This window comes from Ciconia boyciana, chromosome 6 (genome assembly GCF_034638445.1).
Source record: "Ciconia boyciana chromosome 6, ASM3463844v1, whole genome shotgun sequence".
Lineage (NCBI taxonomy): Eukaryota > Metazoa > Chordata > Aves > Ciconiiformes > Ciconiidae > Ciconia > Ciconia boyciana.
Genome location: NC_132939.1, coordinates 46,329,393 through 46,354,603, shown reverse-complemented (window position 1 = coordinate 46,354,603; position 25,211 = coordinate 46,329,393). Strand labels below are relative to the sequence as shown.

At 45.4% G+C, this 25,211-nt stretch overlaps 1 protein-coding gene across 3 annotated transcripts in view; it reads right to left on the bottom strand.

Moving 5' to 3' along the window:
* Window positions 1-2,320, bottom strand: part of ESRRB (estrogen related receptor beta) — an 88,377-nt gene extending 86,057 nt beyond the window's left edge. For all 3 annotated transcript variants that reach the window (XR_012043154.1, XM_072865759.1, XM_072865760.1), the window contains exon 1: window positions 2,255-2,320. Coding sequence is in view for 2 of the 3 variants with exons in the window: in XM_072865759.1 (XP_072721860.1) it covers window positions 2,255-2,304 (50 nt within the window). In the remaining variant the exon portion in view is untranslated. The remainder of the gene's footprint in view (window positions 1-2,254) is intronic.
* Between the last annotated feature and the right edge of the window lie 22,891 nt (window positions 2,321-25,211).

Genomic DNA, 25,211 nt, shown 5'->3' with positions numbered 1-25,211 from the left:
CTGTCCACATAATTAAAAGCAGTATTTTTTTTTTAAAAAAAGGAAAATAACTGTTAAAATCTTTTCAATGGCTAGCAGTCAGAAGAGTAAATCAGTACAATAAGGATAATATGCTCACACAGCTAGGTAGCGATACAGGCACAAATGCAATACCTGTGTTTACATTATATGTTCACAATATAACTGTGTTACACTGGGAGAAAAAAAAATGGCTAAAGGAATATATATTGGGCCAACTTTCATCCTTAGCTACAGGAATGCAATCTGAAATCTAACCTGAACAAAACCAGAATGTAAATCAAATCAGTACCTGACACACTGCACATATACCTTTAAATACACTGTATTTTTAAAGCTTCTCACATCTTTTCCTTCTCTCAATAACTTTTTCCAGACTTAGCCATACTTCCCTGCATCGTTGTACTCCTTTAATTTAAAAAAAAAAAATTGAAAAAAAAGAGATTGAAAAATAGAGGTTGAGATGTTTTAAATGATATTTCTCTGTCTCTCTCCCCCAACCTCAACAATGTTAAAGAGAAGGTTGGCTGGCACACAGAACCATGCCAAACACTTCTTAAACAGAGAGCTCTCCAACAGTTTCTCATCTCAAAAAGCAGCACTCTCTGTCTACTGTAAAGCCGTAGGGGCTCAGTGGCACTTCCCCCAGGGCCACCTTCATCTGTCTACTCAGCGGCCAAAGAGTTGTGAATATGGGTAAGGTGCACTTGACGTTATTGAGAGCTGACTGAGAGCCCATGGAAAAGTAAACCGGGTGAACAGTAATACAACATGGAGATTACTTCTTACTATTTTCATGTTGTTTGAGTTCCTTTTCTCAATCCCAAAAGTAGAAAAAATAAAAGGAAAAAGTTAAAAGACAATATAGTAAGTGATGAAGATCTAGCTTTTGATTGTGGCATTTTGTTCTTTTTTTTTTTTAATGAAGGTAAATGCACTTTCTATTTTTGCCTTAATATTAGAAGGCTCCCAGTGGCATACAGAATACATTTCCCTTAAGAAACTGTTTGTTTATTTTTAATTCAAAATGGAGCAGCCACAAGTGAAGCACCAGTGGGGAAAAGAAAATCACATGGGTTAGATTATTAATTTCTATTAACAATACTAAGTCTCATTTTAATGAAACTGCTGGAAGCAGGGGATTAAAGGAAGAAGAAATGAGTGTAAGGACAGATGGAATATCGGGAAACAAGAGACAGAAAGACAGATAAAAGACAGCTGTAATGAGGAAAGAGGAGTAAGTATCATTGTGGGGTTTTTTGTTTGGTTTTAATTGTTTTAATTTTACTAAATACGATGTGTTCTTAAAACAAAAGCAATGAAACAGGCAAAATTACTTCACTCCCACCTCTGATGACACCACAGAACCTGTGTAGGTGACACACGGATTAACATGCAAACACACAAAAGGGGACTCTGCTCAGGGTGAGATTTATCAGAGAGGAGAAACGCATTTAAAATTAATTGCTCCGGTCAGCTGGATGCAAACGCTGAGAAGATTTTGCCTTGTTTCCTAACTTCCCCAAAAGGATGAAACCAAATTTAACATGCTAAAGTGATTTTAAACACAGCATTACCAGGCACAGCCCACTTTGGAATACAAAGAGCAGTAGCAGGTGCTAAGGTATCAGCCACCGGTCCCAGCTCGGGATGTCTGCTTGCCAGCCCTCCGACTCACTCCACTCTCTCCCCAGGCAGGCTATCCAAACAGTAAGCTGTGGGAAACTAAATTTCCATAGGGCATTTCAGGTGAAAACCGGACTTTTTTTATAAAAGACAGTGCTTTAATGGATCTACTTTGTGTAACGTTATGTGCACATCTCTTTATAGACACCTAGTAATTCATCTAATAAAAATCCTAGCACAGACGGAAAGTAAAACTGCGCAGAAGGGACTGCCAGCGCTCACTGTTAGCTGCCTGTTCCTAGGAGATGAAGCATTAGAGGGAGAAGTTACAAGGCAAGAAAGAAACAGACCAACGCACCGACCCCCCAAGCGCTCCTCCGCCGACTCTGCCGCACCTGCCCGCGCGGAGGTGCGCATCGCCCTGCCCGCGGCCGGCCGCTCAGAGACAGCCGGCACACGCGGTGCCCCGCGGGGCGGGAGGCAGACGGCTCTGCGGCGGGGAGTCAGCGGGACTGCGGGGTCGCTGCCCCGTCCCACCCGCAGCGGGACGCAGCGCCGGTCCCAGCCCGCCCCCGGCCCGCCCGGTCCCGGCGCGGCACGGCACACTCACTGGTTGTGGTAGCCGAGCGGGTCGGAGATGCACAGCTCGGAAATGTCCATCAGTCCAGTTTGAGCATTCCCGGTTGGAGGAGAACAAAAAGGAAAAGAAAGACAGAAAAAAAGGAAAGAAAGGAAGAAAGAAAGAAAAAACACGAGAGAGCAACTGGACTGCAGCGGGCAGGGAGGACGGGGAGCCCCGGGAAGGGGAGCCGGCCCGAGCCCGCCGGCGGGGCAGAGGCGGCGGGGCGGGCGGCGGGGAGGCAGCGCCGCTCCGCTCCCGCACCCGCGTGCGGACACACTGGCGGCGGCAGGAGGCGGGCGGCGGGCGGCGCGCAGGACACGGCCACGGGGGATTTCGCCGCCCCGAGCCCCGCTGTAGCTTTAACGCCGGGAGACGGATGGAGACGGCAGGGCGGCTATTGGCTCCCGCGCAGGGGCTGGGCTTGGAGCGCAGCTGGGGGAGGCACGGCCGGGGGGGCCGCCGGACCCGGCACCGGCACCGCAGCGCGCCCGGCGGCACCCCGCAGCCCCGGCCGCGGCAGGCGCCGCGCTCCCCCCGGGCAGGCGGCGGGGCGTCCCGGGCCGCGGCCGGAGGAGTTGCGGCCGCGTGGCCCCGGTCCCGGGAGGTGCAGTGCGGGCCGCTGGCACTGCTGACCCTGGCACTGCAGCTGGGGCGACGGGGCCGCCGGCAGCGCGGGGGACACGAAATCGCAGCTCCAGCCCGGTCCCACCGCGGGAATGATCGCAGCGGCAGCGCACGCTCCCCTTGCCCTTACCCACTGATCTGTCACTCGTGGGCACCGGCGGTAGAGTTTAGGGTTAAGCACAGCCTTGAGGTGAAGGGTGCCCCGTGGACTACTTACAGCTGCTCGCGCCCCGCACGGGCATGCCGGCGGGCCTCTGTCCACCCAGACAGCAGTCCACATGCACAGCACAATGCACCAGTGTGCCACTTTGTACATGCATGTCACAGGCACCGTTACAGGCAAACGTGACTCCACATACACGCACTTTGTGCACACGCACAGACCCGTGTCTCACACTGACACAGCCTGATCGCTGTTCTCAGACATCTGCTTTCCCATACACACACAAACTCTTTAATACACGCGTGCAGGAGAGTGCCCAGCTTTTGAAGCCACACTGGAATAAATCCTGGCGCATGAGATCAGAATCAGATGTTCAGGACAACAGCGCATATTCCCAGGCACACAAACCATAGATGTAGACCCTCAGAAGTCTTCACAAACATCAAAAGCGGCACACATAACTAGCCTGATGAAAGACACATTTTCAAAGCTCTGCATACGTCCGGGCTGCTGTTAGAGTCAGCGTGCTTTCACAATCCCCGCACTCATTTTCACACTCATACAATTCCACTGCATATTTACAGCAATGTACCAATACCTATCTGAAGATCCCCCTCCAGATAAGCACGTGAGCCTCTCAGGCACATGCCTAGCACACACAGTCTTTCACTGAAAGCCTGACTTACATAGAGGTGCCCTACAGGGCCTATTTGTCCCTTGCTACCTACTCTCCACCTTCCAAACTGCACTTATGCAAACTTCACTTGTCTCTCTCCTATGCTTCTACTTCATGTTTAGACGTCCAATATATATAATATATATAAATAACCTTAACCTAACCTTAAGCTCAAATATATAAAAATAACCTTAACAGACAGACAAGAACCAGAGGCCTTTTTAAAAGGAAAATACACACAAACACACCTGGATAAAAGCTTAATTCTCTTATGCCAGGCAAACCAAAAGAAAAAAATAGGAGCTAAGAGGATGTGTCTTAATATAAACCCCAGAATGTAATTTGAGGCAAGAGTGTACAACACCGGGAGAAGCAAAGGGCAGACTAGAGCTTTTCAGATGAGGGGGCCGATACAGCATAGAAGAAAATGCAGTGTAGTTCAGCTATAAACATGGCAATAAGCACTGACTAAATTAGGCTAAAACTTTTCATACAATCAGTATTTGTAGAAACTTGAGAATATTCAAAAAAGAGGAATGGCCAAATTCACAGCCAGTGTAAACCATCCTTGCTTTACTGAAGTCTATCAGTGCAACTTCCTCACTACCTCCTTTACCAGAGATCTTAACAAATGCCATACAAACTAATGGTATGCCCTAGCATGTCCCCAGGCCATGTGGGGACAAGCTGTGTGATTCGGATCAACTATCCTTAAGACAGGACAGCCTAAGGATGTCAAAACAGGTCCTTTATGGTGAAAGGTACATATGAAGATGGCACAGAAAACAGGTTAGTTTAGAAAATGGGAGTCAGAGAGAAGGCTCATCCACAGTTTTAAGACTACAACAGAATCTGATTACCTGAATGTTGCAGGTGACACAATTCAGATTATACATCCTTCCAGGAAGCAGAATTAATACACATGGAACATATACACACATACCTTTGTACACCTAAGTGATATATCAGCCCAGCAGAAACTCTAAGATGCTTTAAATGTTAAAGGGTCAGAAGACAAGAGCTTTAGGGCATAAGCATTAGTAGGGCCCAAGACTGTAAGCAAGGAATCTCACCGACCACATCGGAGAACACCTGACCCAAGCAGAGGCAAGAAGGACAAAACCAGCACCAGTGTGTTTCCAACAGAAATCTGAGGTCAGAGAGGGACTCAGTGATGACCTAGCTGCCCCATGAAGATTCCTGACACACAGTAGCAAGAGAGGCTGGGAGGAGGCACACAGGGTCAGGGCCTGGGCAGGCTACAACAGTTCAAGAGCAATCAGGGTGTTTACAGTGAGCTGATTTTGACAGAAAGCAATTTTCTCCAGAAAGATGCTCCCTGGCTGGATCTTGACTGTGCAGAGATTAGCTCTGGTGTGGACTCTCAGTGAATGGGAGACCACAGTGGGTCTCCTGCCTGGCAGGCAGGCCCTGCTCTCCCAATAGCAGATGTTTTAATTTTGCAATTTAACTTTTATCCAGGCCGAGGTGAGGCAAGCAGGGAGCCATGTGATCACCTGGCACAAGGTCCACAGGGCCAAATGAACTAATATAAACAGTACAATGGTGGGTTTGTACTCTGGAAATGGGCTGCTGCTGACAGAGGACTGCCTGGGTAAGGTGGGTATTTACAGAGTGGTGCAGAAATGTAACATTAATCTCTTCTGACCCAGTGCAAATGGACAAATGGAGCTTCCCCCTGCCTTGAGAGTAGTTGTGCAGAGGCCTGGCTCTTCCTTTCTGAGAAGGATAGAAGGGAATAGTTTCTGCTGGCTGGGCCTGATCTGCCAACCTGAATTCACCAAGAAAGAGGACAGGAGTCTTGTCAGCTGATTTTGGAACTTCAGGAGGCTTCACCTTCTTTTGCAAACCCCTCTGCACGCAACGCTTGCTGAGCTCTTCTCACAGCTTTAGCCAATTTCTCTTCCCCCCAAAGAATAAAGAAGGAAACACTGATCTCAACACGGCCATCCTTCTGATATGTGTGCGTTTTAAAAAAGTACCAGGACAAGGTTAGAAAGGACTGTAAGATTAAGCTGGCAGATCTGGAAGCCAAAAACCTCAGTTTGAGTAAATACAAGACAGAACTGCATATGCAACAGCAGCACTAGCTTGCCCTATGAGCACAGCCGTTGTTTGCCATCCTGACCGAATCCTGCCCTGGAACTGCTGCTCTCTCCCTGCAGGAGGGGCAGGAACAGTCCTGGCCACCCACTCTGTGGCCTCTGAGCAGAGCATACCTACAGGTGCTCTAGTAAGTGCTACCCATGGGGATGACTTTCATAAGACAGCCTCTGGCTTTTGAGGTCACCAGTTCTCCTCACACCTGGTCCAAATACAGAGCAACGACTTTCCATCTATGGTAGCCTCAGACAGAGCACAATCGGAGTGCTATCAGCTGATGGAACTATCAGCAGTATCAGTTCTTTGAGACTTGCAGTCCCCTTCCCCAGAAAGAATGCAAGAATTGCGAAGACATGTCTCTACTTTTGCTGGCTCTTCCATGAGATGACAGATCGAGACTTTCCCCCCATCCTTTAATGACTAATCTTGTTTTGATAGATTATTTTTTTACTTTTTTTTTTAACTTCTGTCATGGAATAATGATCAACTTTCCAGCAAGCTGACTGACAGAAATTTCATTTGGTCTGATATAGGAGTAACCTGCAAATCATGCCAAACAAACTTGATTTCACTTGTTGATAAGGCTAGTTTTTTGTGAATAAGGAAAATGCATCAGAGGGAGAGATCTAGTTACTTTGGGGGGTTTGGGATTTTTGCCCTTTTATGAAGGCCCTACTATTGTATTCTCACAAGGAAGTCAGTGAAGTGGTATCTGCACAGGGCAAAAAACATACATAATAATTAGGAGACCTAAGCTGGGCAGAACAGACTTGTGTACACACATTCTTATCTTGTCTGCTGAGGAAAGAGGAGTTCAATGACAAGAGACCGTTCCCAGCCCCTGTCTCATTTAAGGAAATAACAGTTACACAGGGGTCATTGTGATGAATTTAGAAGACAACGCTTTCACACATTTGAGGCCATAGTACTGCTTGGACTTCACACAAGTCACTGTGTTGCATTCCCTGATCCCTTTGCTTTGCAAGGCTAGTAACCCTGGAGAGAAACTTAGGTCCCTTGAGCACAGGTCCCTGATCGCTGGTAGGTTTTTACCACTCCCACATATATCCCCTTCCACAGCAAACACCTATCCCAGGTACAGACTCTATCCATGAGGGCAAAACAACTTACTTTATTTTGGGCTCTATTCTATTTTCCCTTACTACACCCAAACAAAACAGTTTGCCCTCCCCACCAAAGGCAATGTCTTGTTTTCTACCAAACCCCAATAGATTTTTTTTTTCCCCCAAAAAAAAACCTAATTGGCCTTACAAACAATATGCTTCCATCTAAAAGGTATCACCACCATCACATCAACATCTATTTAAGCAGGAAATAGTTTTCACATTGTACTTTTTAAATAACTCCCCATCTGAACATCCTTAGACATGCTTCAAGCATTACCTAGTCTTTAAAACATCTGTGTTATAATTCTCAACCTATAGACTGCCAAACCATATCATAAAGAGGTTATGTGGCTTGCCCCAGATCAATCTGAGCAAATCTGTAGCAGAGCAAAAGTCTGAATACAAGTGTCTCAACCCTTACTGTCCTGCTTTGAATGAAAATTCTCTGTCTCAAAAATGTGACCTTTCATTAAGTTCTGTGCTTGGATACAACAGTGTTAGGAGCCCTAAGATAAGATAAACATAGTCCCTACATTGTCAATGAAAAGTCAAGACTTTCTTTTAATAATCCCTATTTTTGTAGGCCCAGTGCTGGTTTGTGTCCTTCTATACCTGCTTTTGTCTTTGCAGTGTTAATAGCAGGACTCTATTTCCAGAGCAGAACATGTTCCTGCTGACATCTTAGGTGAAAGTGCACACGCAGACACACACGCGCACAAAGACAAACCAGGCAAAGCCATACGAACTTTTGTAGAATTCAAAACAGCCCATCAGAGTAAGAGGCAGGAGCAGAGTATTTTACCAAATGGGAAAGAATAAAGACAATGGGAAGAGAGATATTGTTTTCCAGATTTTGGAAGAGCTTGTAATAAGAAACATACAGAGAGGCAGGAGAGGAAATTATATAGCTGGGATTATGCCTTCTGCTCTCTCTTGTATCATCAGTTAGCTAGGATATTTGACAGGAACTTCTATCCTCCTTGCCCAGAAATACTGCGGTGTATCTGCTTTCACGTTTTGTCAATCTACTTCTTAGTCAGTCTTTGCCTAACTCTTGTTTAACTAAGCAGACAGAAACATTCCTCAAAAAAGACAGGTAATTACAGGTATTTGGATTTCGTAGACTTAGAAGACTTCAATGGAAAGCTGTGATCTGGCTCCAAATTTTGACCTGTTGCTGATCTGTTTCCTGTGATGTATTACACTAACCCTCAGTTGGGCCACTGTGGTTGGGCAGAACATGACCAAGACATTAACTGGAAAGTGATTTTACTCACAGACAGTGACACATCATTTACTAGCACACTCACTGCTATTTCCCGTCCTCTTTCTAAATTGCAGCAAAGCAGAAATTAATCGTTCCCCATCCATGATCCCAGGTGTCCACAGAGCAGTAGCTAGGCTATTTGCTCAGATACTAGGAGGAAGGAGGGAACACAAGGCATCAAGGAATCTTGGAAATACCTCTGCTTAGCTGTTGCCAATCCTCCGGCACAGAGGCATCACAAGCATGGCTTTCCCAGTATGGTGGTTCATCCTGTCAGATGGGACATAAAGTCAAACAGCATCTTACCTTTAGCTTTCCTACCTCAGCACACTAGCTTCAAGTCTTGTATTGCAAAAGGCCAAGGAGGGAACTCAGAAGAACAGGGGATGCTTGTTAATTCCTCTAATTTGGGGAGATGATTTGCTGCTTCTCTCTCCAAGCCCATGCACTCCAAGCCCATGTATTCTAATCACCTCCGGACCCTAATATTCATAGTACCAGCTTACTCACTGAACTGATCAAAAGAAATATCTGTCTTGTCGGGAGAAATAACAGTTACTTACTGCTATACTGCAAGCAAAGAATTAAAACATTTTCGACATGTGCATTGATAATGCCAAGTGTCTCAACCCAGAAAAGGAGTAGGGCTTAAAGAATCAAAACGCTTCAGAGTTACTGCTGTTAGAGAGCATGCCCACTGAGGGCTAGGCAGTGGAGATGGAGCGTAGTTTTTCCAAGTCTGTGATGGAAACAGGAACTTAAACACATACAAGGTAAGTTATTTCCCAGCAACAGCAATGAGGTGGCTGCAGTGGCCCAGACTTTACAGTTTGAATACTAGGACGTGACAAAGAACAGTGGGTAAGTGTGCAATTTCCTCTTAGCTTGGTTCTCTGAGTAGGTAACAGAGTCCTTTTGGAAAGTGACATAGGCAGTTATAAAGAAGCAAAGCAGTGAAAGGACTTTTCCATCCAGGGTATAAGGGATGAAGACCTTCCTTACCCTGCAGGAACCTCCATCTGGCCTCATCTGGGCACAGTCAATAGAAGACTATTGACTTCACCAGGTCAGCCAGGCCAAATACAGAGGAGGTCACCGACAGTGGATCTATGCCAAAGTATTTAACAGTGAGATGAACCTGCAGGTCTCAAGTGACCTTAGGAAACCTGAGGCATGACAGTCTGGAAAAAGCAGAGATGATCAGATGATCAGGACTGCTCTCCTGGTCACCTTCTCCAGCCTCAGAATATTCCAGTTTCTAACAGTAAGGGCCTACAGGTTTTGGCTACAGCCAGACATGACAGAGGCTGGCTTCTACCCGATACGCTGTATCAGCAGCACAACTGCAAGTCTCCTCTGCTCTGGATCTCCAAACAGCTTGGTTAAGTACACGACCATTTCGAAGATTTGTTCTGTACTAACTCTAGTGTTTGAACAACAATACAGATATTTTTTTCACAACTCCCTCTTGAGTTTATTTTCTACTTGAACTCCATTTGTTTCACTTTCTGGACAAGAGCAAATTGGTGTGACAGCTTTGCCAACAAACCCTATCCCAAGCTTCTTAACATACTTTTAACTTCTGAGTTCCATCAACTGTATCTCATTCAGACACCTGCAGTAAAATACATTAGGAAATCGGTGCTCCGTCTACAAGTCATTAACATTCAAACACTATGCCTACAGACCATGAATGATCATGGGTTTGCAGTACTTTTTCAAACAAGAAATGGAAAAAGAACAAGAGAAACAATCCGTGCCTATACCACAAAACATCACTTAGAAGAGGCAGGGCAACTCAGGACCATATAAACATGTCTGATTTAGCTACACAATATATGCACATACAGTATCAAGAGGGTAGCCAATCACAAGGAGATAGATGCTGGTTACCAGAAAAAAAGCTTTTGTACACAAAGGAAGGGAGAAGCTGCACTAGCTCAGTCCTACTTCTGTTATGCAGCCCTGTGTACTCCAAAAGATGGCAATCTCTCTCATGTGTGGAAGTACAAGTCCCTGAATGTCTTTGAAAAGGTCTTATTGCCGTGACTTCTGAATCTTTAAGTTTCTCAGAGATCCAGGCACAGAGGCAGTTGTGGGCAGCAGTAAAGCCTTCTCCTGATGGACCTGAACATGCGTCACCAGATTTCAGCAAAAATGCCTTCATCCTTCAAAGTCGCGCGTTGCCAGCTTCGCCGTTCCTGTGGCAGCATTAGAAAAAGATTACTTTTCAGTATCATTGTTAAGGCAAACTCAAATCTCAGTCCCATGTGGTCTGAGGGTGACTTTGGTGCTGCAGCCTCCTAGCAACAGGTCCCCTTGGTCTCCACAGTGCTTACAAAGGAAAATCCAGTTTTGGGCTTTTGCTCATCTCTTGAACACCTTTATTTTAGTGATGATCAAAGACTACTGATGCCTCCGCTCTCTGCTCCTGTGTTGAACACACCAATCTTCCATTAAATATTTAGTCAGCTGAACTCAGTAGTACTCAACTCATCTTTTAGACCTTGCCCCTCAACATTTGGCAGTATTTCATAAGTCAGGTGGTCAGCAACTAAGCAAAGGGTAGGCTTTTATGACATAACTTCCAGAAGTTGTTGCTACCAGGTTTGTCCTGGGAACCATACAGCCTGGGGACAGCACTTCCCCATGTTAAACTCACTACTTTTTCAGAGTACCAAGAAGTTAGACAGAAGCAGGACAGAAAGAAGATGGTAGGACAGAAAGACTGTCACTGTTTCAGATACAGAGGTCTGCCAAACACCCAATGACATGGCACCCAGGAGGGCCCCGCCTTGCTTCTGAGGGAGAAGGTACCAGGCAAGAGTACCTTGAGAGACCACTTTGTTTCCAGGGGCTCATTTCACAAGGAGAGTCATTAAACTGATTGGTGAAGCAGGATGGTTAAAACAAACGAAAAATATAGGTCATTAGCCTTGATTAGCCAGCAATCATTTGGGTTGAATCAGCCCATTTGGCATTATAACCATAGGCATGGCAGCTGCATTCCACCCAGCTAGACTAGTGCCTCTTCCAAAGGCACTATGGGGGACTGTCATTGGCCTGCAACACAACACAAGGCTGTGCTAGTACACATCACATAGCACTGTAAGGATGTTCAGAACATGCCTTGCATGTCCTACTGCCCAGCAGGTACGTTCTGCCTGTGGAGGCAGTACTAATACTTCCAGAAATACAGAATACTTCTGCATAGACAAACCTAGATGACACCCATCAGATGAGCAATAAATATCTCCAGGGGTTGCACTAGGATACAAACCAAGCGCCTTTAGATTTGACTATACACTTGCTATGTAAGGACCACTTTCTTTTTTTAGCTACTACAGTTCATATATACAAAGTACAAGAGCACCAACATAAGCCCTAAATATTTGGCAAGCTGTCACATGCCCATTAATGAGATGCTGCAGGTCAGCTGAACAGACAAGTGAGAGCCTGCACTCCTAACTTATGTTCCCAAACTTTTACCTACACACTGTGGGGCAAAGGATAAGCACTCAGATGTCTCAGTGATTAACTCTCCCAACAGTAAAACATATCCAAAAAAGTGCAGTGTCTTAGAGTGGTGTAAGAGTTAATAAATGTTTGTGGGATGTCCATAAGCATCACATGTGTCCAGTGCTCTCAAGCAAGGGTCAATGCTAGCTGCAATACCCAGGGAAGTGCCCTGTAGAGGTTTGTCAGAATAAGGCATGGGACAGCCCGGTAGAACCAGTAAACTGTAGCTTCTCCTGCACTGCTATACTATTTCACCTCAGCCAAAACTCTTGACACAATACCCCCCAACCCCCTCTCTCTAAAAGAAGAAATTGTTCCTCCAAAAACAGGAAGAGAAGCTGGGTCATCAGATGAGGGTGAAATTGGTTTAAAAGCCATTAAGAAGAAAGCAACCCAGGCATTCAGGAGCAATCACAGTTGCTTGGGCTGATCAGGAGAGACAGTGGGAATTATTTATTTATGGACTTCCTGCTCTCCCTGAGTGGGTGTCTCCACTGGGGAAGCTTTAAGAGGAGTGGGGAGCAGGAGGCAGGTGCTGCTTGGAATCCTCCAGAGGTTTGCCTGGCCTGGGCCTCAGGAGAGTTAAACATAGTTCATGCCCAAAGCATCCAGGAGCCATTAACTGTCTCTCTCAGAGCAGGAAAGGCCAGAAAGAGCATCACACAGGTCTCTGCTGGGATGGAGCACATAGAGAGCCCCAGGCACCCAGACTGCCATGCAAGCTTTGCACAGCTTACAGTAAGATCCCTTCAGAGCAACAGTGCTTGAGTACACAGCCGTTTCTCTCGTCTCGTGGTTCAGCTGCTTCCCTTTAAACACAGATCAAGTGTCTCTAGGGACTCAGCAAGCGTTTAACAGACCTGCCTGATGGAAGGACCTCCAATGAGAAAACCAAGACCTGAAACTCCCAATAGACATCCTCAATTCAATCCACAGCTGATAAAGCAACCCTGAAGTTACATGCAACCAGATCCTAACTGCACACAAAGCACGTCAGTCTAGTCTGTATCCAAAGCTCATCTAAACATCCTAAACTTAAGGGGCAGGGAAGGACTAAGAGATTAACCAGGAGGCAATACATGGATTGAAAAAGTCAGCATGGAAATACAGAATTCTTGATATCGTGTCAAGAATTCCTTTTCAAGATACAGTACTGTCTTTCCTGATGCAATTTCTTATTGTTTCCCCAAATTGGAGGATGAAGAGGAGTTATTCCCTAAAATCACAGAGTTCCCTTCAATATTCAGAATTGACCCTTCACCACTAACTAACAAAGAGCTGTAGAGACAGACAGATCTGTCCAGTCAGACAGATCGGGCAACTATCCTCTTGTTCTGGCTTTGGTCAGAGAGTCACAAAGGGGAACCAGGGCTTGGAAACTATCAAACGCCACCAGAATTTTGCACTGGAAGATGCTGCAGAAGAGTAGTGTTACAAAAGGGTCACTGATGGGGACTGAACAGATTATGTGAGCGGTACAGCCTGCACTGTATCAATTTGTGTCTCCCTACAGCTCATTACTGATGAGATGCCAGAGATTGAGATGAAAAGGGCAGGAGCAGACAGTGAACTACTGCTTTAGACACATCTCATTCAACATTCCCACTTTACTCCTGCTCCGCCTTTGCTACTATATCTTGTATTACTCCCCAGCAATTATATTCTTCCTCAATTCTGGTCTCAAATCAGTACATCATTTTGTGCCATTAGAGCTACTGCAAAACCAGTGGTGGTAGCAAAATAACTCATTAATGCATAAAGTGCTTTGGGAAACCTTTGAAAAGGAAAGGACTGAAGAACAAGAGAGTATCATCTTCATCAAGATCAGTGATCTAAGGTAACCTCAACATCAAAAAGGCACAAAGTCTAACAGTGAGAGTGTTTCAGCGAGTCCTAACTCAGACTGCCTCCTCCCCAGTCTGCTCCTCCCCACACATAACAAAGTGATTTCTGCTACTTGTAAATATATAAAAACAGGTTTGTTCTCCCAGTCCATGTTCCTCCAAACAAAGGGCAGTATAAAAAGGATCTATTTTCCATTCAATGAAACAGGTCTTATTTGGTCTCTCAAAGGAAACTTCCTTTGCTGCCCATTCAGAGACAGGTTACATTTTTAGGGTTTGTGTGACCTTTGCTTCCCACTCTGGGAAGAACATCATTAAGCACTGATAGCTACTTAGCCCTGATGGGGGACTGCTCCAAAGAGGGTTGCATCCCCCAGGGAGCTAGAGCACAGACAACCCAGGGCTCTCTGGGGAGCTGTTCTGCTTTGATCATTGACTTGTGGCTTGAAAAATCTTTACAGGGCCAAACCAAATACACTGCTAGTTCATAAGTGCTGGGGTTATTAATTTGTGTGCTTTAATACACATTGTTTGGGAAATTCAATTCATCCTGTAATTTGCTAAATACAGCTTTAGGTTCTAAAATCCTCCAGAGTCTGCAGTGTCCTTTGCCCCTTCATGCTCATTTGCCTTTTTTATTTCCCTTCCAACTTGCCAAAAAAAAAAAAAAAAGTCCATTTTGATTCTGTTCCTGGCCAGTCAACCTTGCTTTCAGAGCCTGGCACACCAACTTCCCCCTCCGCAATGGTCAGGTTACAAAAACAAAAGGAGAACATTTGCTTCCTTGTGAAACACTTCCCATTGAGATTTTTCAGTCACAGAAATTTCTGTAGCATGCTTTGTGCTTTCACAGAGTCTCAGTTTTGCAAAAAATACAAGGCTTAATCTGCACCCATTTACATGCATTTGACAGCCAGGAGGCGGCCTCTTCTTCCTGCTAAGGTACGCTCAGGCCTCTGCGCAGATACCAAATGCCTCTGTACTGCTGGCATAGGGGTCCCCCAATGGCATTCGGTATTAGCGATGCCCAGTGTTCACCTCCTCTCCTCGCAGGCCTTCTTTGCATGAGAATGTTACTGCAGTATAATTCAAGGTACAATTTTAAATAGATTAACTGAAGCTGGTGCAAAAGGCAGTCATTACTATTGAAACTAAACCTGTTTAGACATCTAATGAGCAAAAATGAAGCATCTTCAAACTGGCAGGAGAGCACCCACAGTTTGGATTTTCACTAGTTTAAATGGATTATTTTAAAATCGGTGCAATTTAAAGTGTACAACTTCCTTGTGTAGAAAAGATCTTCTCTGGACTGAGGAAACAGCAGCACTTGTAAAATAAATGACTGCCTGTGCAAGGGTGCAACACCCATTAACGACTACCACAAAACAGCAGGGAGGAGAAGGGGCTGAGGAGATAGGGTCAGTTGCTTGCACACAGCTTGTTAGGAAATACTGCATTCAAATTGACTACCTACAAGCACCCAAGAAAGGGCACCCAGAAGTGACAGCCAACTAACAGAAGTTTCAGGGACATCCCAATATACTCAGGATCCTCCCTTGGCTGGAAAACATGAGGGGAAAAAAAACTACGTGTGGGTGCACCTTCAGAGATGCAGAATGTTTTCTGACACTTATACAGCATGTGCATTACATAGGGGTGCAGAACTCTCAGTCAGCAGAGGATGCAGATTAGTTATTGTAAAGTGAACACTGCACAGAGCAAGAATGCACATCTTGCAGCAACTCCTGCCCTACATCCCTACCACCCAGGGCAGCTCACAGAGCCTTGCTATCAAGAAAACCCTCTCAGAAGATGCAACAGCCTTTGTGGGAAGCTGGGGCCAGAATCCACTCCTATCAAACAGCTCTCCAGACCAGGATGTGACTGTGGCTGGTGAAACATGTTAGCTAATGAAGATTGAGTCAGGCAGGCAGAGACGATCCCCTCAGCCTGTTAATCCACTTAGGGAAGGAGCAGGGAAACCTGAGCTGAATTCCTGTGCTCCCTACAAGGGACTGTACTGTGCTGGCTTTAGCACCTAGGCAGAGCAAATTCAGCCAGAGCTGGACTGGGGAGAGCTCTGGGTGCAAGACTAGTGCTTTTGGGAGACAGGAGCAAGAGCAGAGGCAGGGAACAGCAGTCCCTAGGGAGAGAGCCAGGGACGGATTTTGTGTCCACTGGGAACTAATGAAGCAAACTGAGCTTTACTTGCCCTCTCACCAGGAGAAAGCAAGAAGGGGCTGAATGCGAGCTTCTGCCCAGCATTGGGGCAGGGAGAACACACACACCTTGCACCCTTTTCACAGGGCAAAAAGGCTTTCCAAGACGTCAACTCAGATTCCTGGGTTAGAAAGTCAGAGAGACTGTTTGTGCCTCAAACACCCATCCCAGCAGTGACAGAAAGCCAGCATTGCCTCCCGCCCAGCTTAACTGGCAGCTTGCAGGGATGATGGGTGCCAATCCCAGGAAATGTCAGATTATCCTTAACCACCAGAGGGTGCTCCCCATCTCAAAGACAGAGTCAATGTCACAGATGCACCCAGACAGCTAGAGAAGCCTTTATTTCCAGCAATTGTGGAATCCGAGCAAGGGAAAAATTAGAAAATTAATAATAAATAAAAATTAATGAATCTGATCCTGTGCCTCACCTCTGTTTCCCCATCCCTCCTGGCCTGGCAAGATAAGGCCCTCTGTCCCATTTGTCCTCTGCATCCTGCTCAGTCAGGTGATTTTCCTCACATTGGAAGTGAAATCACTTTTATTCTTTTCTCCTAGATCACAGATCCAGAGCAGCAAATAAACATTTTCCACTTGGCAGGTCTGTAAAGAGTGAGACTCTGACTTGCCGGCCCCTGAGCACGGTTAGGATCACACCCTCTGCTCACACACAGTTTTTGCGATGCCAAGGCCTGACTTTACCCCGCACTGCCACAGCATTGTGGGGGCCACTAGTCCGTACGTTCAGGTTCATTTTCCCCACTCTGTCCTAAGCTGGTTTTCCAGAGGGCAGAGTGCCTGCTGTGCAGAGATGCCTCAGGATGGTGTTTTCAAAACATCAGTTTTGGGGCACTAACACTACCCCTGTCAATAAGACACCTGTAGGGAAACACTGTTCACTTTGGTAACGCAGTGCCCCCACCACCTCTCTTCCCTCTCTCGTGGAAGGGAAGCAGAGGCATGTGACTGAGGTTGCACACTCAGGAGCTCTGCACCTGGCAACACGTCACCTTGTGCCTTGGCTTCCCATTTGTGTAGGTTAGAATACCCCAGAGTTGCATCATATGCAGAGAACAGAGCAGTTAGCATTAAATCATAATGGCTATATTGCACCCTGAGATTCAGAAAAGAAAGAGTTTAAAGCATGCCAAGTAAGATCAGGAGCCTATGCAAAACAGACTAGCTCTGCTGACGTGTCTGGCATAACATCTGTTTGTCCCAGCCCCAGCTTACTTTGATAGTTCAGGTCTGCACATCCCATGGGGAAACCAGCTCTCATTGATGGCTCCCACCCAGCACACGTGCTGCATCTTGCTGTCTGACCACTACAAGAACAGATTGTTGTATTTTTTTAATTGCCCTCTCCTCTCTCCTTTGGCCAGTAGTGCCAGGCCCTGCCTGAGGGGATTTTTGTCAGAGTTCCTGCTCTTGGGTACCCTGGCATCGCTTTTTGTTCTGTCCTCTTTAAACCATACAATATATTTGTCTGATGAAACTGTTAAAACTCAGCAGTTAAACCACGGCACAAAGGACACTCATTCAGTCTCTTGCACAGATTAAAATGCGTTTGATAGGTTTGGCTTACTTCATTTCCAGAATGAACCATTATCTGCAGCACATGTGGGAACCAGTGTTTTCCAAGTCGTCAACTGGCCAACAGTGATACTAGTCATCCTTGAGAGAGGCATCACATTCTACAGCCTAAATAGGCCAACAAATTCTTCTTCCAGTATTTGAGATTGTGAATGGGGAAGAGAAAGGGAAAATATAAGACAAAAAGATTTTATGGTATGTTTCTTAGACATTTGCAATAGACAATTCTACTTCCTACAAACAAAATGTCAGGGGTACATGTCACAGCTCCACTTCTTGTACTACTCATAATGTTCTCCCTTGGAATTATAGCAAATACCAGACATACTTTGGAAAGGTTAACCAGCATTAGGTTTGGACACTGATCATCCCAGCACCATTAACACTCAACTTCTCAACTTGATAGATTTTAACACTACTCCATTACCATTACAGTCATTATATATTTGTTCCTAAACATGGACATAATCAGTCATCAAAAATGTGGTTATTTAAAATCAGGTATTTTGAGCATTACATTTCTGCATACTTTCACTAGGAGCTTAATCTTTGCCATTCTTCCTCCACCCATTACGGCAAAGACTTTTAAAGTAATTTCATAGCCTTAGTGACATTCTCGTCTCTTGCATATTGCTGCATGGGAAAATTACTGGGGTTTTTATTGTTTTAATTACTGCTAGCAGGTTGTAAGATCTCAAATATCCCCAATTCTTTCCCTGTTAAAAAAAGCAGCATCTGGGTGTCAGTTTTGCTCATGATGGCAAATTACAGGGTCAGATCTGCCTTTCTCATTCACACAAATCTGCACCTCAGTGGAGATTATAACTTGTGGAATACATAATATATAAGATGAGCAGGTTTTGACTACCTGCAATTAGCTGATCCGCAACTACATGAAATGGCAGCACCTAGTCCAAACGGAGAGGCCGGGACAACACCATCTTACAGCACATAAATCTGCAAAGCATGACAGGACGCGTGAAACAAAGACAAACAAAGTAACTGTATGTTAAATAGGGCAGATTACAAATTGAGTCATGAATTAGGAAATGCCACAATTGTGTTTACTTGTGAGAAATACTCTTCGCCCTCATGTACATATGCATTATTTTATAGCCCTTAATTACACGATCATATTTTTTCCACAGTACCCCATCTCAGACTGCACTCAGAAGGGATTGTGCCCATGTAATGAGCAGCTATTTGAGATGCTGGCTTCTGCTCATTGTTCAGTGTGTGGCCCCAGGCCTTATTTACTGCACATTATTCAAACCTGGCTCTACAGATTTATTTATTTCCTTTGTGTTTTTCTATGGGCTTATCATTACACTGTCCAAGAGCTTCACCAGCCCAAGATCACTTAGTTTCACACACCTCTATGAGAGGAGGGGGTATTTTTATTCCCATTTTATGGGTGACTGAAGACTGTATTAAAAGGTATTTGCTAATTCTGGGTGCCCAGTCTGAGACACAAACAGCCTTACTGATCTGTGCTTGTATAGCACTTTGGGTTCAGTGGATTCCCATTCACTTCATTTGCAGCTGTAAGCACTCAGTGTTTCTGTAAAGCACATCCTATAGGATCAAAAGCGTCCCACATAAAATAAGGAATGCACAATTAAACAACCACTGGCACAACAGCTGCTTCAAAAAACCTGAAAACTATCATACAGAAATGGTCACAGAAAAAAAGTCAACTGGCAGGTCAGAATATCACTGCCTCAGCTATAAAAGCTTCCCTTTCTCTCCTGCAGTCCCTTGTCTCACTCAGTACACACCTGACAAATGAGGCAGGGGTCCTACAGATGGTCTCTTTCACTGTGCAACTCTGATTTATCTCAGAGCAGGTCCATCGCATGCAGTGAATGAGGCAGGGGTCCTGTGGAAGAAACAGCACGCAGTGACGTAGCTAAAACATGAGTTGTATAAAACACGCGGTCAGGTAGGCAGAACTGCACGCAGAGGATAACTGGTCTTTCCCCAGCTTCCAGTTATTGCATTAGCACCCTTCAAAGTGCCCTTTTCACAGAGTTTGTTCTTTCTTTTCCAGCAAACAAATTCCCTCATGAGGCATCACAATGACACTTTTGTGGATTATCGGAAGAGACAAATCCATCACGTGGACCACTACAACCAAGGTAATGGAGTAAATGGGCTGCAAGTGTAGCTCATCCTCCTTTGTGAAGACTAACATGAGGAGCATGAAACACTGGGTGAATTTCAGACACTGATGACAGCTGAGGAATTGCTATTCAGAGGCTCTTCCAACCATTCAATCCAAGTCATGCCTCTTGCTTTCTCCTCTCCAGACCATCCCAGCCCACTTTCTTCTCTTCACTGCCTTTGCCTTCTCACACCATCCCTTTCCTTTGCTCTCATCTCACCCCTCCAAACACCATTCCCCCACACTCCACAGCCCCAGCCTCCTTGTTCAACAGCTGCTTATAACTATTTGCTTCCTCTCCTCGCCTTTTTGCCCAGCCTTTCCATTGCTGTTTGGTAGCCCCACTTACTGACACTACCTCTGCCCTGACACAGCCCCAGCCATCCCTGCAGTCTGGCTCCAAAACACAAGCTGATTTAGAGCTTTGCAAAGAGGAATCTTCTTTATTTGTTTTTAAATGGAAGGAAGGCATAATTCAAGAACATGGCATACTCCCTACTTTTCATTAAAATATATATATATTTTTTAAAAATTGCTGGTTTTGATAAAAATTTCCACAAAACAAGTCTATCAGAGGCACAGAAAGTGTTTACAGGAATGATTACAGCTTGGCAGTGGTATGAACAACTGAAACTAAATTTTACAGGAAGCACTAGTAAAAAAAAGATGGTGCTACTAGTCTGTCTGTTGTACATGGCAGTGAAAATGCAGATAAAAATTAAGGAAGTTGATTAAGCAAGAAAGCGTGCTGCTGCCATCTCTTTTTAGGACTTACCATGGTTGGGTACATTAGCATTTGTATGGCAGGCCTTTAAAGGAAAGTGGAGTGTTTGTACTCCTTCATACACTATCCTGGTAGCTTATAGATGCTAGTGCTTATTTGATATGCACACCTGCACCCATCTCAAGCTTGCATCAGCTGGACACAAGATTATACACTTATTAACATTTCAGAGTCACAGAAAATAGGGCTAGGACTAGGTCAGGTGGTTGGTGCATCCGTCTATCCCAATGGAGGATCAGCTATAGCAGCATTATTTTTTGACAGATGTTTTTGCAGCCTGTTCTGAAAAAACTTTCAGCCCTTCTCAGACAGTCTGTTCCAATACTCCTGCATCATTGCGAATACAGGTTTGTAACATCAAACTGAAATCTCCCACATTGCAATCAAAGCCCATTTACTTCCAGCTCTATCAACAACGGACATAGCAAACAACTTAATCACTTCCTCTTGGACAAAGCCTCTTACTATTTGAAGACACATTCCCCAGACCTTGCCTAATATCTAAATTTCCACGACAGAAATATTAACATGCCTAACAAACAAATTAGCACCTCAGTCCCTCTAACTTCATTCCTGGGTCTCCAAGCTTATCACTTGGAAGGCCACAGATTTTTTACAAACACCTACAATAAGGAATAAGGTTGCAACTAGCAGGCTGGCTTGCCGTAGAGAAGCCAAACGTCCCTTCACGTCTAGGGGACTCCAATTGATTCAGTAGTAATGCCTCACTGCAGTTACTAAAAAAAAAAAAAAAAAAAAGAGTGTTAGCCCTTCACTGAGGCAAATCTCCCAGCTGGATTCCATCGCTCATGCTCTTTCAAAATCTTGAGCTGAAATTTTGGGTAACTTGAGAAAATATCTTCTGATAAATCAAGGCTATCATCTATTACATTTACTACACTACTAGCTAGAGCAGCAAAATTTCTTAGCTGTCCTTGATGAAGCTGAGAGCTGTGCCCATGGTCCTGACTTCCAGTGCTGTGCCTTGAGCACAGTCTAATCTTTTCTCACTGACAAGCAACGAAGACCTGCCAGATTCCATACAAAACCACTCCCAGGAAACTGGAAGTCTGCATCCTTGGTACATGTGCGTATGAGAGTGTACAGAATGGCCGGAGTTGTAACTAAAAACGTCATAAAGTTAAAAATGTGGGACAATATTATTCAGGTAACACAGATTTGCCTCCAGTGTTACAAACCACGAGCTCCCAGGGAAGCCAGGAGCCATTCTGTGCAGATAGGAAACAGAGGGCCCTTCTCTACCATAGGTGGTGTGATGGGGGAAGGCGAACTGACAGCTCAAAGGCGCATGCAACTGCTCTGTACTGTGTGTTTGCACAACTGCGTGAGAGTGTATCCCTTGGTGATGTTATTCACAGGCCTTGGCCGACAGTAAATAAGACAGTGGAGCTTGATTCATGAGGGATGACAGGAAATCTATAATGTGTGGGCTCTATAATCTGCTCGCTACTGCGTAGCAAAATGAAAGAACAACAGTCCAATTACCGAGTCCTTGCTGATCCCAAGCACATCCTCCAGATCTTGTTCTGCTCAGAGCAGTGGGAGTCTCTTGGCACCAAGGGAAAGCAAGCTCTGGCACAGGCCGTCTCCTGTGCTGGGATGGCAACAGTATTTTGGAAGCACCAGACTACCTTACAGTGGATACAAACACAGCCAAGACTGTGGCATGAACTTCAGAACAAATTTCTGGAAAGCGACAGGCTGCTGAGCTCAGTTCACCAAAGGACTGCTCATGTGGACACCAATCGCTGCACTCCACCGCAGGCATCCCATGTCCCAAAGGGCTGGCTGAGCCAGGAGCAGTGATCCACCACAGCAGTCTGGCCCAGCCACTTGGTTTGGTGGGGACTGTGAACACCATTCTGCTGTGATAACACAAACGAATCAGGATGCAGCTCCGCAAAACTAAAAACAGGGCTATGATCCAGCAGGACACAGAAGCTGGGTTACAAATGGTGTCCAAAAAGCACCTTAAGGGGAAGGAGACAAAAGATGGAGGGAGGTGTGGATTCTGGGGCCAGACAGAAGAGGGATGGCTGAAGATACGATTCACACCAGGTGGAGAGCTGGCCCATGACAGAGCAGGGAGGAAGTCTGCAACAGCAGCAGCCACAGAGCAGGCAGCTCTCATACCACCAATGCGGAGGGCACGTGAAAAGACAGAAGGAGGTTTCTTTTGGACAAAACAGCAATGGTGATGGTAGGAGGGAGGAAGGCTGCCAATTCCAGACAGAAGGAGAAGGAAATAATTTTGCTTCCTCCTGTGCAGTGTCAGAAAACCCACAGGGCTGCCCAAGGCTGGGAAGGCACAGGACAACTCAGCTGAGGATCCTGGCAGCTTAGAGGAGACAGTTCTCTCATTTTTCTCTAACCAAACTTATACTTTTCATTCCTCGTGTCTCCAGCCCTTACCACTTAACACCTTTCAGATCTATATTCTGCCCCCTAGGAAAGGGGCAAGGGGAACCTTTCCCACTCTGGCAACAGATAAACAGCATGCCAGGATGGGGACGGGGGGAACAATTTCCACTTGATCCCTAGCAAAGGCCTTCTTTGCTGAGCGCACACTCTGGGGACTGCCGTCCTTTCCCTGCTTCCCCCTACAACCATCTCTGCTGCCACCTCCCCTCCCTTGTTATCTGTCAGTAAACAGTAATTAAAGATGTGGCCTGCTTGATAAAGCTCCCGCCCGCCCTCACACGGTGCTGCCCTCTCGGACGTGTCTAATTAAAATCCTGATGAGAAGATGAAGAAATCCCAGCAGCTGGGAGTCTGCTGACTCTCCCTGTGCTCGGCCTCTTCATTACTGACGACGAGACAGAGAGATATAAAGGACCCCGGGAAACGCTCCGACAGACCAATCGATAGAGCCTTTTGTGGGACGTGACGGACCGCTCAGGACTGCCTTTTGAACTGTGTGGATAATGAGGATGCTGGAGCGTGGCTCACTGCATGGGGCTGATGGGGCTAGACTCCCCCACTAGTCCTGCTACACTGCTGCTCCCAGGAACGGCACCCAGTGCCCCTGCAGCTTGGCAGCCACTCACACCGTATAGTGAATTCACACAGTTATAATAGCCAGGGCACTTGCCCGTTCCCCACCAACCCAAGCTCCAGAAATCATTGCTTGTAGTGCCAGAATACTGTCAAACCTCTAACCCCTCCATCATTTCTATGCAAACACAGAGCATGCATGTGTGTACGTACACTGCAAAATGCTAAGAACCAGCACAAACTTTTCCTAAATGAAATCAACACCACACACGATGTGGACACCGTTGTGTTTACATGGACGCTTATTCATGGGAATGGTGTGTTTTCACTGCTCTCCCAGAATTTTGTGCTAAGGTGAAATTCTTGGTATGCACAAAATGAAACAGCAAAGGTTTACATGATGTGCATGGCAATATAATTAGAGTGAATCACCATAACTATATTTAGATACACTTTACTTCATGCAAATACATTCACTAAATGATTTTATTCTTGTGTTTTCTCCTAATGTGAGATCAGCTTTACATGGAAACAAGCCCATTTTCACTGGCAAACTCATGTTTATCCAAAACACCAGAGATTTCATTGCTCTTAGTTTCAAGTTAAAAGAAATAGTAAAGAGACAGAAGTAGATTTATACTTTCTAAAGTTTAAAAGTGCATCTGAGGCACCTGCCTTCATGTCCCTTTTGAGCAAGCCCACAGGAGGTAGTCACCCTGGGAATTAGGATCATGTGCAAGAATGGGAATGCATACATGGTTGCAAATACAAGTGCACTGTGTATGTGCATGAGGGAAACGCATGTTCCACATGTGGAATCAATAAAAGAGTGAGCTTTTATCTGTCTGAGTTCACACCTCCTGCTTCACAAACCACTACTGCTCATGCAATCAGCATCAGTCCAGCAATAGTTGGTGCTCTTTTCAGAGTCCCAGCTAGGTCCTTGGGACCTGGTTTATTCAATAAAGCCTCAGTTGTTTTCTTTCCCACTCCCCCAATTTTAATTACTTTTCCAGACCACACGGACTAAAAAAAACCAGCTTGAAAAAAATGTTTCCTAAAAGTCTCATAAATTAAAGAAATATCTATATTTATTATTTTCCAAATTGCCAGAATCCTGCCCCACTGTCCCCTTTGTCAGCCCAGGCCCAAAGAGAAACTACATAACAAATCATTCCTGGACTGGTTTAATACGGAGTTAAACTTGCCAAAAAACCCAAACCATCTCAAATCAAATAGTCCATAGCAAAATATAATCAGTAACAGCAAGAAGTGATAAACCAAATGCAGAAGCAATGGACTCAATGGTAAAAGCTCAGGAGTGCTACTGGGAAGGGACTTTGGAGAGTCCCCTGGAAAAGATGAGTGAAGAAGAGCAGCAGAGGGGAGGTCCTGCTGGGAATAGGGGCAGAAGCACTGTTGCTGAGAAGTTCACAGCCTCTCTTGGCCCTGCGTCCTTCCTTGGCAAGAGATGCTGTTGTGCAGAGCAAGGCAGCAGTGCTGGATGCACAGAGCTCTCCATGCAATCCCTGCCTGTCCCAGTACCTGTACTTGATGGAATGACACATTGCTGCGGCAGCTAATAAATAGAAGTAATTTGATTAGCTTTCCCTAACTAGCGATAAGATCCTGACAAACCCTTTTTAATGCGTTTCTGGAGCAGGATGAAATTGTTTCATTTGGTGAGCAGGGCCCCTCGGGAGTTGCCTCCAAGCTCCTTTAGTGAGAGGTAAAAATATGCCAATCATTAATGAGGGGAGAATTACGGAGACTTTAATGCAATCAGAAAAGAGGAGCCCTGAGGCAGCTGGGGAATAAAACCTGCCCT